The 13,501-nt window shown below is 43.5% G+C and overlaps 1 protein-coding gene across 2 annotated transcripts in view; it reads left to right on the top strand.

The window, feature by feature from the left end:
• The window catches only part of plxnb1b (plexin b1b), a 115,227-nt gene that overhangs the window by 61,673 nt on the left and 40,053 nt on the right, over positions 1–13,501 (top strand). For both annotated transcript variants that reach the window (XM_030051357.1, XM_030051358.1), the window contains 2 exons: positions 448–1,621; positions 6,043–6,225. In XM_030051357.1, the coding sequence (XP_029907217.1) occupies positions 458–1,621; positions 6,043–6,225 (1,347 nt within the window). In that variant the 5' untranslated portion in view covers positions 448–457. The remainder of the gene's footprint in view (positions 1–447; positions 1,622–6,042; positions 6,226–13,501) is intronic.

Raw genomic sequence — 13,501 nt, 5'->3', positions numbered from 1 at the left:
TAAAATGTTGACAGTTCTACATTTCAATACTAATTAAACCACCACAAAAATCATCCTGTGTGGATTAGATTAAATAAATTGGGGTCTGTGTCCTAATAAAAAAAAAAAAAAAAAAAAAAAAACATGAAAACTGCAGATACATGAATATATTGGCAGATCATCCATATCCAGATATCAGCTGTAAAAAGCAATACCTGTATTGATCTTTACAGACAATATTTGGCTCATTACGAAATAGACAATTTATTTTTTATGTATCACTTTAAACAAAATGGCCTTTGTTTAAAAAAATAAATTTCTGTGTGAAAAGCTTATTATCGTGTGCACCTGCATTTGTCACAACTATTTGTAAAAATGCATATTGGTATTAGCCATTATGGATGGGAAGATACTGGATATTTTGTACTGGCTTTAAAAAAAAACATATCGGTGTCTTCTTTCCCTCAGATCTGTTGCCATGCCTCCGGGGACGCTGCGTTGTCTTTCAGTGTCGGCAGCCCGAACGCTGCTGTCTTTGCTGCTGCTGCTAGCTGCCAGCTGGCCTTTCACCTCTTTACCCTGTGGTGTTGTCCTCGGGTCCGGCTCCTCTCCCCCCAGCCCTTACCCCACCTTCTTCCGGAACGACACCCTCTTTGAACACTTGGCCCTGCATCCGGACCCCGGCGTGGGTCGGGTTTACGTCGGGGCCCGAGATCACCTTTTCCAACTGGACCGTTTCCTCCAGCCTGAACTCCAGGATGACACAGGCCCAGTCACGGACAGCCGCGAGTGTTTGCCCCCGGTAACTGAGAGCAACTGCCCTCAGGCTCGGGTCACCAGCAATCACAACAAGCTCCTATTGGTGGACCCATACTCCATGGAACTCATTACCTGCGGCAGCGTCAACCAAGGGATTTGCCAGAAACGGAGTCTGGACTCTGTGGTTACAGTGCTTTTTTCCACAGAGAGGCCGGTGGACACTCAGTACGTGGCAGCTAACCACCCCAACGTAAGCACTGTCGGACTCGTGGTGCGTTCTCGTCCCGACAGGCAGCCGGTGCTTTTTGTGGGACGGGGGTACACCAGCAGCCACCCGCCAATCTCCACGCGAAACCTCGCCCAGGAACCGGTCTTCTCCTACGAGGAGACCGCGAAGCTGGCCGTGGCTGGCCGCCTCTCAGAATATGACCATCATTTTGTGGCGTCTTTTGCCCATCGCCAGCATGTCTACTTCCTCTTCTACCGGCGGGATTTGAAGTCTCAATCGCGCGAGTACCGCACCTACGTCTCCCGTGTGTGTTTGGATGACCAGGCCTACTACTCGTACGTGGAGGTGCCTCTGACCTGCCGCTCGAGGGCGGGAAAGATTTACAACCTCCTCCAAGCTGTGAGACTCGGGCTCTCCAAGGACGGATTTACGAGTGAAGGCCCAGAGGTTCTTCTGGCCGTTTTCTCCACTCGTTTGGCGTCATCGACCCGCCCCAGCGAGGACTCAGCCCTCTGCATGTTCAACCTCGAAGACCTGGACCGCAGGATTAACTCCACCAGAGACCTGTGCTACACACAGATGGGTAGAGAAGCGGGGATCGAGGCGGCCTACATTGAATACGAAGTCAAATCCAACTGTGCCAACCTGCCAGCGGTGAGTAAGATATATTTGCCTACTTGTTTCTTTGGATTCTTGTTGTCAAGCCATTTTTTTTAATACCAGTCTGTATCTTGGATGTTGCAGGTAGCAGTAACCTTAAGAATTATAGAGCTGGTCATAGAAAGAGCTGAGTGTCAGCAGAGACTGCATTTGAATTGCATAAATTTGAATTTGTTATGGTCATTTTGAACTGTTGCATTCAAAAGATGAATTTGAATTGTATGCAAAGCCTTGCAATTGCTTGTGATTATTAGCGAATTTAACTTAAGTGTCATTTCAAAATCAGTTAAATCTCAGTTCCAGTTCTTTTTTTTTTCAATGCAGAATCAGTATTCTTGGTTCAGATCGAGCTCTGCTAACACATATTCAGGCACTTAGTAAAGTTTGAGCTCCCAGAACAGTTGTGAAAATCTCAAGTGGAGAGTGAAGGTGAATGGGCCACACTCTCCTTCTATAACTACCATGGACGTACGCTTGAGCAACGCACTTAACCCACAATTACTCTGGCGGAGCTTCTCGGTGGTTAACAGATTGTCCAAGACTGCAGTTTTGCAGTCTTGGACACTCCCGTGTGTGAGTGCTTCTGTAATTGTGTGTCTGTGAAGCAGTGACTTGTTGGAAGAATGGCACAAGTGCATAGCAAAGCTTCCCTGCTAATAAAGGAGAAAAAAAATCTGTGCCATTGTATTGGGGAAAATACAGTTTCTTTCCCAGTTTGAAAAAATCAGCATGGCCCAAGGGCAGAGAAGAACAAAGTGAAGCAGTCACTGAACAACTTACTAAACTTATTGTACTTATTGACATTCTGGTTTCTGTTTTCATTATTCTGTTTACAAAAAGCACACTGCATCCTGCTTTTTTTCTTTTTTTTTTCTTTCATTCTTTTTTTTTTTTTTTTTTTAGTTTACATAAGTGAGGTCTTTTTTTAGGTCGTGTGTATCAAGTAAAAGCTTCCATCTGCCAAAGCTGGTGCCGTGCATCTGAAGCTTTCCAGGCCCACCCACTTCCAGCAAAGTGACCTCTATATCAAAGAGAGAATAAAATTTAATTTGACATTTTTGTAACAGACAAATGTAATCCTTTAGTGGAGGGATTGAATTAGATTTGCCCTCTCGTAACACTGCTGTAGTTTCAACGGGCAGTTGTTGTGTATTTCTGTGTGTGTAATCCGAGTGTGTATGTATTCATAGTTGTCATTTAAATGAGCGTTGCCTGCATGCACATCTTCATGACTGTGCAAGTTGTCCTTCACGTCGTTGTGAGGGCTTTTGTGTGCTTCTCCGCTAGTTTGGAATACAACGCCTTGACCTGCGGTGCATTTTCTGATCCATCCTCAATCATCACGTCCTCATGTTAGGAGCACGCAGAACAAGTGGCGACCCCTGACATCGGGCTGCTGTATTCAACAGATTGGCTCTGAGGGGGAAAGGTAGTGTGGGCAGCGTAATTTAATAGGATCACTGGTCAAGGAGGGATCGATCAGCGGCATTAGCCATTCTTAGCGGGAGGGGGCAACGTTTAATGAGGTCTGACAAGGACGGATAAAGTCACGACAGCCAGATACGAGGCTTGGAAGGAGAGAGAGAGAATCAGAATGAGAGATTAAGGAATAGACATGCATAGTGGTGCAAAAGAATAAAGAAGAAAAGGGAGGAAGGCGGTAGGTGGATGGGGTCGGAAGCGGAGGGGATTTAGATATGAATTGCAAGGTTGAGAAGATGAAACTGGAAAAAATGGGCAATAAAAGAAAAACGGCATAGAAATAGATGGTATAATGTTGTAGGGAAGGGCAGCGGAGGGACAGTAAACACTGTGCTGGGGCTTAGAAGAGATTTACAGCGTTACTAAGATGTCAAATCTGAGTTGGACGCCTATGCAAAAACAGCACACAAAGCAGCCGGCATCCCTCTGGAGTCTGTGCCAGGCAGCCCATCTGTCCCAGCACAGGACCGAGGGGCAGTATCTCATGCGAGGTCACAGCTGACCATGAACACGCTTTGATATTGATGACCGGGATTCAGGACTCCAAACCCATCAGCGGCAATGCTATAGCAATTTGTCATCATTATCTCACTACCTCATGGTTATTACTGCCATCAGTCTTTACGGCTAAATATCCATATGATTACAGTCTGCACTAGGCACGTAAACATGTGTGCCAATGTAAATACAGGCTAATCGCAGGCTCCCATCAGCCAGTGCAGTTAGCGACACACCGGCGTTTTGGCTTTCAGGCCGTGTTCCTAGATGGGACGTCGACCCAACCTTTAATTTAGCACTTTTGGGGCTATTTTTAGCATGCAGTCATCCCTGCTTATTTTTGCTCTAATGGAGGGGTTCCCATGTTGTGTACAAACTATAACTATGTTGTGTAAGTGCTCTTCTCTCCCCGTGATTTCACTTGATTGATGCCGTAGTGAACTTTGTATACAGCTTCTGTCATTTCACTTTACTCACTGTTTGGCTAAGTCACCGCAACTAAGCCTTACATTGGCTATTTTTAAGGTGGTGGTGACAATAGCAGAATATTTAAATGGTAGTTGGGTTGTATGCCTGTTTGGTCGGGATGTAGTTCAGTTGTATTGGTTTCCCAGGAGTGCGTTTTAAAGAGCTGGCCAAGTAAGGAGTCAATTCATTACAACAAGCCGGCCAGCAACACGAAATCCATCAAAACAAGTAGCCATCAACAGTCAAAGCTCTCAGGTTTATTGCCTCCACTTCCTATTGTTATGATTACCAGTGATGAGGCAATGACCTCGCTTTCAAATGTTCTTGTGGAAAAATAAATCGTGTGGAACAAAAAGCAACAACCCCACTGCCAGAGCAAAGACTGCCTCCTGCCAAACTGTAAAAGCAAAAACAAATTCTCCGTAAGCTTTAAAGCACCAAGGGCAAAAGGTCGCCAGATTCCTGCAATAGTTTCCCCTTCACCTCCAACCCATCCATGCTAAATCGTGCTGGGATTTTAGAGAACACAGTTGGTCTAGTTCTGTTGTGCTTTGTTGCACCTCTTACTCGCTGAGTCATTGCATTTCATTTACCAGGTCCATTTTTTTTCTCCCTTCCAGTTGTGATAGCTTAGTGTCACCTCTCAACAGTGAGATGTTGCTGTAGTCTGACTTGATACGACATGCTTGTTTTGTCACGCTGCTCTCACTCCATCTTCATGTTGACACCCACAGACTACCAGCGAAGTCACTGCAAAAAAAAATACAGGCGGTTTGAGTCAGAGGAGTTTTCACTTGTCTTTCCCACTTTGCAAACCGCAGCCTGTCAATAATTGGTCCACACATTGGTGATGTCACAGTGGCATCAAACGCCTCGTTTCGCAGGAACAAAACAATTCATTCCATCTGGCCCTTGTTTATATGTAAAGTTGCCCAAGATTGTGACTCATGATGTATTTGAATATTGTAGTGTGTAAAACCGTAAAGGCTAATCTAATCTTGAATTCAACCACAGTACACATGAGATATGTATACTGTGAACTGTAGGATCTCAGTAAAATCTGGAAATGCAAATCTGGAAGTGTCCTCATTCAAGCAGATGTTACGGTCTTCCACAGCGATGCGGGGAGCAGTGTGTCGCCCATCGGCATCGCGGGGAGTTTATTGTCTTGACTGTGTTCACCATGTGTTGCAACGGTGACCTTGAAATGAGTGTGTGGCCAGCTGTAGGCTGAACTCTATATTACAGGGCTGCAGGGCTGGGAAATTAGTTCGAAAGCAGCATCATGATACTCGCAAGGAATCTTTTGGACATCGATATTTAATACAATCTGAATAAGTCTATGGATATTCTCATTTATCCAGGTCAACTGGACTTGTATTTGTCTTAGGAACTTTGTCTTAGGAAATTTGTCTTAGGAACTTCCTAAGACAAATACAAGTCCAGTTGCCTACGATTCATTTTTGCCCAAAGAGAATATGAATAAGGTTAAACTGTGAAATTGTAATGCCACTGAACTGAATGTTATGTTAAATGTGATGTCAAACAAACTAAACTAAGATTTTCTAATAATATTCCTTAAATAAGTATTCCTACCGAAAGATGAGGATATTGAATGATTGCCCAGCCCTGTGTTTGGTTTGATTTGGTTTGTTTATTTACACATATACAAAAAAAAAAAAAACTTTATAAAACATACAAAGTAAAATTAACAGTATTCATAATGGCCTTTGGACTTAGAAAATACTGGTTGGACCCATTATTAATAGGCAGTCCATACTGATTGGTAAAGAGATTTCAGGGCTCTTTTTAAGCTGCTGTGGAGACAAATTCAAGAAATGTAAGGACAGAGCGTTCCATATGCTTAACCCTCGGTAAAATATACTAAGCTGAGATTGTCGCTGTGTGGAATGTGGCTTCACTGTACATTGATTTCGATTTCCCATCTTCTCCGTCGACGCCACCAGAACACCCTGGACGCCTACCCCTGCGGCTCCGACCACACCCCCAGCCCGATGGCCAGCCGGATGGCCGTGGAAGCCGAGACCATATTGGACAGCCCGTCCGCCCGTCTCACTGCCGTGGCCGTCAGCGTGAGGGCGGGACACACCATCGCCTTCCTGGGAGACTCCAAGGGGAACCTGCACAAGGTAACGGACCGACGCAGGTCAGACAGCGTGCAGGTGTTCTGTCTGGTTTTAGTTTCTGACTGAATAAGGTACTTTCTGAGTGCTCAAATGTTCAAACTCCCCTCCTCACACACACACACACACACACACACACAAAAGCACAACCACGGCGCAGTTTTTGTTTGCCAAGTGTGATGCTATGCAGGGATTGTGTTCCTGGTGCGAGAAACTTTGAAAGTCAGACATTCTTGACAACTTGCGTCATCATTTTCCCTTGCCGGAACCCAACGCATGAAGTATGCGCTGGTTATTTCCCACGTAACTGTAATCTTGTTCCCTGAGCAGACATGGCAGAGGAACAGACAGACAGACAGACATCCAATGCAGCTCCTTCTCTGTGCACCTCCAGCAGCTCTCTGTTCCCCTGCCAACAAGTGGAGCTGTTGAAATAGCGAGTGTGTAGTAGGAGGCCGGCTGAACTCCATGTAGCTGGGAAAGGAAAAAGGAATGCATTACGTTCTTTTGCATATTGCCTGGATAGTCAAGTTGTTTTAAATGCATTATACAACATTTTTAAGTGCAATGCACAATGTTTTTAAGTGCAATGCCCATTATTATATAGGGTTAGGGTTATATATTTTACTTTCATATTTATTGGATGTGTGCTTGTTGTCTGCCTTTAATTGTCTCATTAATTGCACTGATTAGGAGTCGCACCCCTAATTTTGTTGCACTTGTACAATAAAGGCTTTCTGTTCTGTTCTGTTCTACTCTATTCATGAGAACATAGACACAATATTATCTCTGTGCCCTTGGCAGATCATTGCCTCCCTGGCACTTTGGCATACACAATGGCTTCATTTAAACCAGGTATTAAAATACATTGTGTACCTGATTACGGCATCAGGATAATGATAATAATATTTATACCTGGTATTTATTATCTGTCTCATTGTCTTCCTTCGTTCTGTAATTGTCAGAAGAGCACTTTCATGACTCAAAGGAGCAGTTTTTGTGGAACATTGAGAATATTTTTATCAACATATATTCTGGTTTCCTAAGAAAAAAAAAAAAAAAACTACTATCTCAAACAGCTCCGGGTGCGTTTGCTTTCCTCTGGATGGAGCAGATAACAGCCTTACAGTTGGTGTGTTATCATTACACAGAGCAAACTCTGTTCTATTTCTCTCCTCTTTTCTTTGGCTGCTCTTCTTCATCCTGCTGTGTTATTGTCCATTCTTGGTTTATTTATTTTTTTGTGAGTCTTTTCTAACATATCAGCACGGTATTCCTCTGTTGTGGTCTGTCATGGCCACAGCAGGGGAGAGGAAGCGGTAGCATGTAACCTCTCCTTTACAAAAATTGAGAGTGTGTAAGCAAATACCAGCATCGCTGTTGCCCACCGGCTCCATCAAGTTGTTCCTTTCCCCTTCGGGTGCCGCTCACAGGTTTCATCCCATTCAGTCACAATAAACAGCCCATCAGCGTTCAGTACAGTGTCCTGACTCGGGGTGTTTGAGGCCCCGTGATGGACGAACATGTGCCGAACAGCCCCGTCAGTTTGATTTCAGAGGTGCCATGGATCGGTGCAGGGGTCACGGCGGGGTCACGGCGGGGTCGGCTGTAACAGTTTTCCCTGTGGGTTCAGACTGAGGTCGTGGTTGTAGCCCAGTCAGAGAGGAGACGCAAAGAATGCGCCATTGTTATGGATGAAAAACGTGAGAAACGCGAAGGAGATAGAAGTCTTCAAAAGAGGAGTTAACAAAGGAGAATCTGTCGCCGCACATGTCTGCTTCAGTAGAACATGTCCCGTCAACATGGTGGGCTTTTTGGGGGGCACAAAGGCATTCCAGGACCACATGTGGCCTGTGGACACTTGTGTAGGGTTTGTCACTCAAACAAGTCGTATGTTCCTCACTTATTTCAGAAAGTTCCACCAGGGAGTAGTACTTTAGGTCGTATTTTACGTTATTTTTATGTCACACCCCATCAACTGGGAATTGCATTCTCTCCACACCATACCAGACCAAACCAAGCTTTATTTATATAGCACATTCCATACAATTACATGCAATGCAATATGCTTTACTGGTAAACAAAACAGTTATGGTATGTTATAAAAGGACAAAAAAGACAGTAAAGCGCAAAATAAAACACAACAACAACCTCTATACCCATAAGACTGGTCGTATTTCAACGTAGACATAACTTTCAGTCCAGATACGGCCTAACACTCTTGTAATTGGACATTCTGTTATAGGAACAAACATCAAATAAGTAAATAGATGTCCTCTCTTGACTTCCACCCAGAAAAAAAAAAAAAAAGTCCGCTACCATATCTCATCAAAATAATGGGAACACTGCTGTCAGGAGAAGACGTTTCAGCCATTTCTCATCTAAGCTTCCAAGTCTGCCTGCATCAACAGGGATCAGGTTTTTGGATCGTTTCGCTTGAATCTGATGTTTAGAACAAAAGTAACAATCTGCTGCTCTTACTGGTAATTGTATATTTTTGCTTTGCTTTTGTTTTGTTAGTGGGAAACATATGAGGCCAGTAGCTGCAGGGTCTTTATCTGTCCCACTGAGCCAGGCAGTGAATAGTTGTAGTAAACTTGCAGGGAAGCCTCTATTTGTTGGGTGCTAACAGCTCGTAAGCGTGCATGCACACAGTAGGACCCTTTGTGTCATTTTTTTCTCAGTGGTTGCTTGTGGTCGAGGCCCCCGCACAAGCAGAATTAGCACAATGACACCCATTAACAGAATTTTTTTTACTCGGCTATGTACGTACCACAGAGCCAGCTAAACCTCCAGCCGTGCCTCATCACATCCCGCTAATGGAGCTCCGTTCTTCGGCCCTTTGTTGTGCACAGTCATCGCTGACTGGCGAACACATGTGCTTCCTAACAGAGGGGATCATTCACAATCACGGAGGCTCATTAGTCATCACCAGACAGTGTCAGTGTCGATGTCACTGTGTCATTAATAGTGACATTGTCAATCTCCGTCGTCTTGACTGGAACCAATGATGACAGACGTTTCAATTCAGATTCTGGTAACCCCCTTAAGCCTAATTTATATTCCCTTTACATACGAAAATAGATGTGTCCATTTCAAACAATGGAACCGTCACTGCCCACATTCTTCCACGCGATCACAAGTTGTCACAAATCTTATCAGTCATGTTTGCCTGCCTCCGTCGTGGAGCTCCAGTGGAGAATTGGCCGTCTACAAAGTTAAAATGTAACCAGATCAGAAAATGAAACAAAAAATATGGTGTGGCATTTATTGGTGAACATGGTGGTGGTGAAGGAGGTCGTAATAATGGAGCTGCTACAGGCGGCGGCCTGTGAGGTCTTTAAACACGTCACCTCAGGATGGACAATTCTTTTCTCAAATAGTAACAATTTCTCGAATTTTGTTTCTCACTCATAGACTGATCTTGCTTGAACTACTGGCTACGCTGCCCCTGTGATTTCTGGTGGCGCTGCTCTGTTTTGGCTGTATCCGTAGGCTTCCTGAAAACGAACAAAATGACAAAATGAGCAGCCCAGTGTGGACACAGGGCTTCATCCGTATCCGTATTTAACGCTGAGCATAAATGAGCCTTTAAAGGGATAGTCGGATTTACGGACACAAAGTGGCATGAGTTTGTGTTACTGATGCGTGTTTGTAGCTGCTGTGGTTAGCCCCTTGTACTCTGAGATCTGCCTGCTAATGGCGCACAATATGTATGGTGTGACGAGAGAAAAATGTCTAAAAAATTTTCTATTGCTGCTGTTGCAAAATTCAGAGCTCCTTGTTGACTTGAATGCACCATCTCCACACATGGGCTTGAATCACAAACAAATATGCAGGAGCAGGACAAAAGGAGGGACTATTCCCCGAAAAGGGCCGTACCTCTGTCGTCTGGACGGAGTTTGGATATAAGAAATCTGACACCGACCAGAAAACGTTGCGCAGCAGGCCGGTTCCCACGTCAGACTCCAACACATCAAACCTGCTCTCCTTTTTACAGAAGAACCATGAGAGGCTGTTCATGGAGAGCCAAAAGATGCGAGCCAGTGGAAGCCCAAGTGTGTTTAGTTCACAGAATTATGAAAAAGTAGTCAACAACTCACATTTTACAGAAAACATACTATATTATGATATTGCAACAATATTGTAAAGATGACTTTTCGTGCCTTCGTAAGATAATTACACACAAGATTTGTGATTAACAAAATTAGTAATGTGGATGCAGAGATGAGAAGTATGTTATGTTAAGAAAACTGCATCCCTTTACTGTAATGCAGCCTTTAAAACCAGGAAAAGATAGCACTTATGCCAGATACTACAATATTAATATTAATATCCAAAATACTAGACAATCTATGCTGCTACATGATAGATATAATAGATACAGCCCTAGTTTTAATGAAGAGTTTTTGTCTCCCATGTAGGATTGCTTCAGAGGCTTTTACACCTTCACATGAATACATTTTTATTGGAAAAACAAACTACTTTTTTTTTTTTTCTTGAAAATGGCCACATATTAAGATATTAAATCTAGGCTAGCTCTTATCTGGAACCATATCATGATATTTGAAATCCCTTGCAATGTCTAATTTTGTAACACAATATCATCAGGTAATATCTAATATCGAATCTAACTAATATCCATTGTTATTGGCTTACAGCAAAGAGCATTCTTCTCAAAAAAAGAGTATGGCTATGTGCGCTTGTACGATGAATAAATGACACGTAGCTGCTCTCCTCTAAGCTGATTCATGCAGCTGTATTATGAACTCAAGTGCTGTTTTGACAGTAGATATCACTTTCACAATGAGTCTCGGAGATTCCCCCCTCTGTTCTCATGAACCGAGTCACCATCTGATGCGTCCTCGGTATGCAAGTTAACGTAATGTGGATCTCTATCTGTCCTCTGTCTTGGCGTGTTGCAGTTTTGGAAGTATGGTCAGGCAGTTGGATGTTATTTTGCCAAACGTGTCATGGAGAACACGAGAACACAGATTGGCAAAGACCCAAAAACTTTAAGCGCATTAAGCTGCGTGACTGACATTTGGCAAACTTGCGGTGAAGAAGCAGTATTCTTTGTTTTACATCTACAATACAGAAAAGTCAACTGACTGTTTGGCTTGGCTGCTTGTCATTTGATTTCGGAGTTCATATCACGTTCCGTTAGATTTCCTTTTTGTATCTGGTTTTATTTGGATAGGGTAAATAATGAAAACCAAGTGAGAAACAATATTTGAATGTGCTATATTATGTTTTGATTGTGACAAGCAGACGAACTCCCAGTATTGCTGACCCCGAGTTCTTGGCAAGACACAGCGGAGAGACATGGCTTAGCGTGATTGGTTAATTGTAGCTACTTGGAATAACAAGCAAAAATAAATCAAATCTTGCTGGTATTCAACACATTGGAGCCGCTGTGGTTTCAGGCGGAGAGCGTGATTCCCGAAACCTCGTCCGCCTCGTAAGCCGTGGCATAAAGATGCACTGTTGACTGGTTTGGCTTCTCTTTCTAAATGTTTGTTTTGTTGAGGTCAGCCGGGTGCGTCATTATTGAAAGAAAGGGGATGTTTGTGTGGTCAGCATGCCACGCAGCCCCTTCTTGCTTTCACTATCTCCTTCTATCTTTCCCATCATTTCCCCCGTCCGTCCTGCCAAGTCAGGCCGCTCTGTTTGTGTATTTTTGTGCTCTCGGCATAGACAAATATCCATGTATGTACTTCTCCTTCTTATATTAACACATTGTTTATTCCCCCCTCTAAAAAAGGGTGGGGATTTTCCTTGGCATGGACAGAGAAGAAGCGCCTGATTAGCTGCATCTCTCATCCCGGAGTATCCACCCCCCCTCCTCCTCCTTTACTTCTTTGAAGAGGGGAATGTCATTTAGCCGCTTGTCTCTTTTTTTTCCCCTCCATCTGTTCTGTAGCGATAGTGGCTCAGTGTGCGCTAGACGGACAGTTATTAAAGCCTGGACGGCCGGCCTTTGAGGAGCCGAGGGATCAAAGAGTGTTGGACTGCACAGCCGACCTCAAATCCTCCCGATACCAGTGGGATCGGATTAACTTTGCATTGCAGGGGAGTCTTGGCCTATATCTTTATTCATCACAGCCTGCAGTCCTGTCCTCGTATGATTTCTATCAGTTTGATGATACTTGCTATGAAGTTCACTATGAATGCGGACACCAAGAAGAAAATGAAGAATTCGCTCAGTGCTCGTTTCAAAACATGGAAACTTGAAAAGGGAACAGGAACGGCGCTCTTATTGACTAATCTTTTACCAGTTTATTTGGGCGGTATGTCAGCAGATGTGTCAGCTACACAGCCCTCATCAGGATGTGTTTGGGCAGCATGTGTTAGGACAGTCTATCAGTGGATGCCGTGGCTATAAAGCCTCTGCTGCAGATGAGGGTTTTATAGCCGAAACTCTGCCGACATACTGCTCAAACAAATTGTTAGTCAATGAAAGTGCTGGCTTCAATATTAAAACGATACAGCAAAATCCTTTATGTGTCCCTGGTTGATCATTGGCTGCAGTGCTCAGAGCTCGCTGCAGTGTGTGCTGTTGAATGATAGGGCACCCGCATTCCCTCAAAAATGACAAAATGAAAACTTTTAGCAAATCTAAAGCTAAATGCAAAGTTATCTTAAATTGTTATTAAAACATTTGTAAAAATTTCAGCTTAATATGATACAAAAATACAGTATTGTTTTGAGCTAACCTGGGACTTGAACTGTTCTGGTTTCCGTATGAAGTGAGGCTGCTGGGTGATGAGAGACTGTGCATGGGATGAATTATTTCACATTAAATCTTACATCAGCTATAATGCGAAAACCATCAATTACTACATTAACATGGCCTCAAGAAATCAGATTATCGTGAGTAAGCAGGTTACGGATGAAAATCGAGTAACATGTACATGTGTTAGCTACTTACTTGGGCTGGGCGATATGGACAAAATTAAATAACACGATATTTTGACCAGATGCCTCGGTGTTGATATTCTGACGATATGTTAAGAATGACAGTTGTACTGTCTGTATTTACTGTGTTTATCATGGTCTGTCACTCTCCTCTAGCACATGCATACACACCTAAAAAGTTATTGAGAAATTAGCGTAAGGGTATGTATACATGGCACAATAATAGTTTTTTTTTTTTGTCAGGAGAAACCCAGCTGACTTAGACCGATTTCTCTTAATGCCTTACCCCGATTATAGGAAACCGGCTTTCTTGTTTACATGGCATTTGAGAAATCAGATGACTGCCGCTTGAGGGCGGAGGATA

The sequence above is a fragment of the Myripristis murdjan genome, chromosome 5 (genome assembly GCF_902150065.1).
Source record: "Myripristis murdjan chromosome 5, fMyrMur1.1, whole genome shotgun sequence".
NCBI classification, from domain to species: domain Eukaryota; kingdom Metazoa; phylum Chordata; class Actinopteri; order Holocentriformes; family Holocentridae; genus Myripristis; species Myripristis murdjan.
The sequence above is the reverse complement of the archived record's forward strand: the minus strand, read 5'-3'. Positions and strand labels throughout refer to the sequence as shown.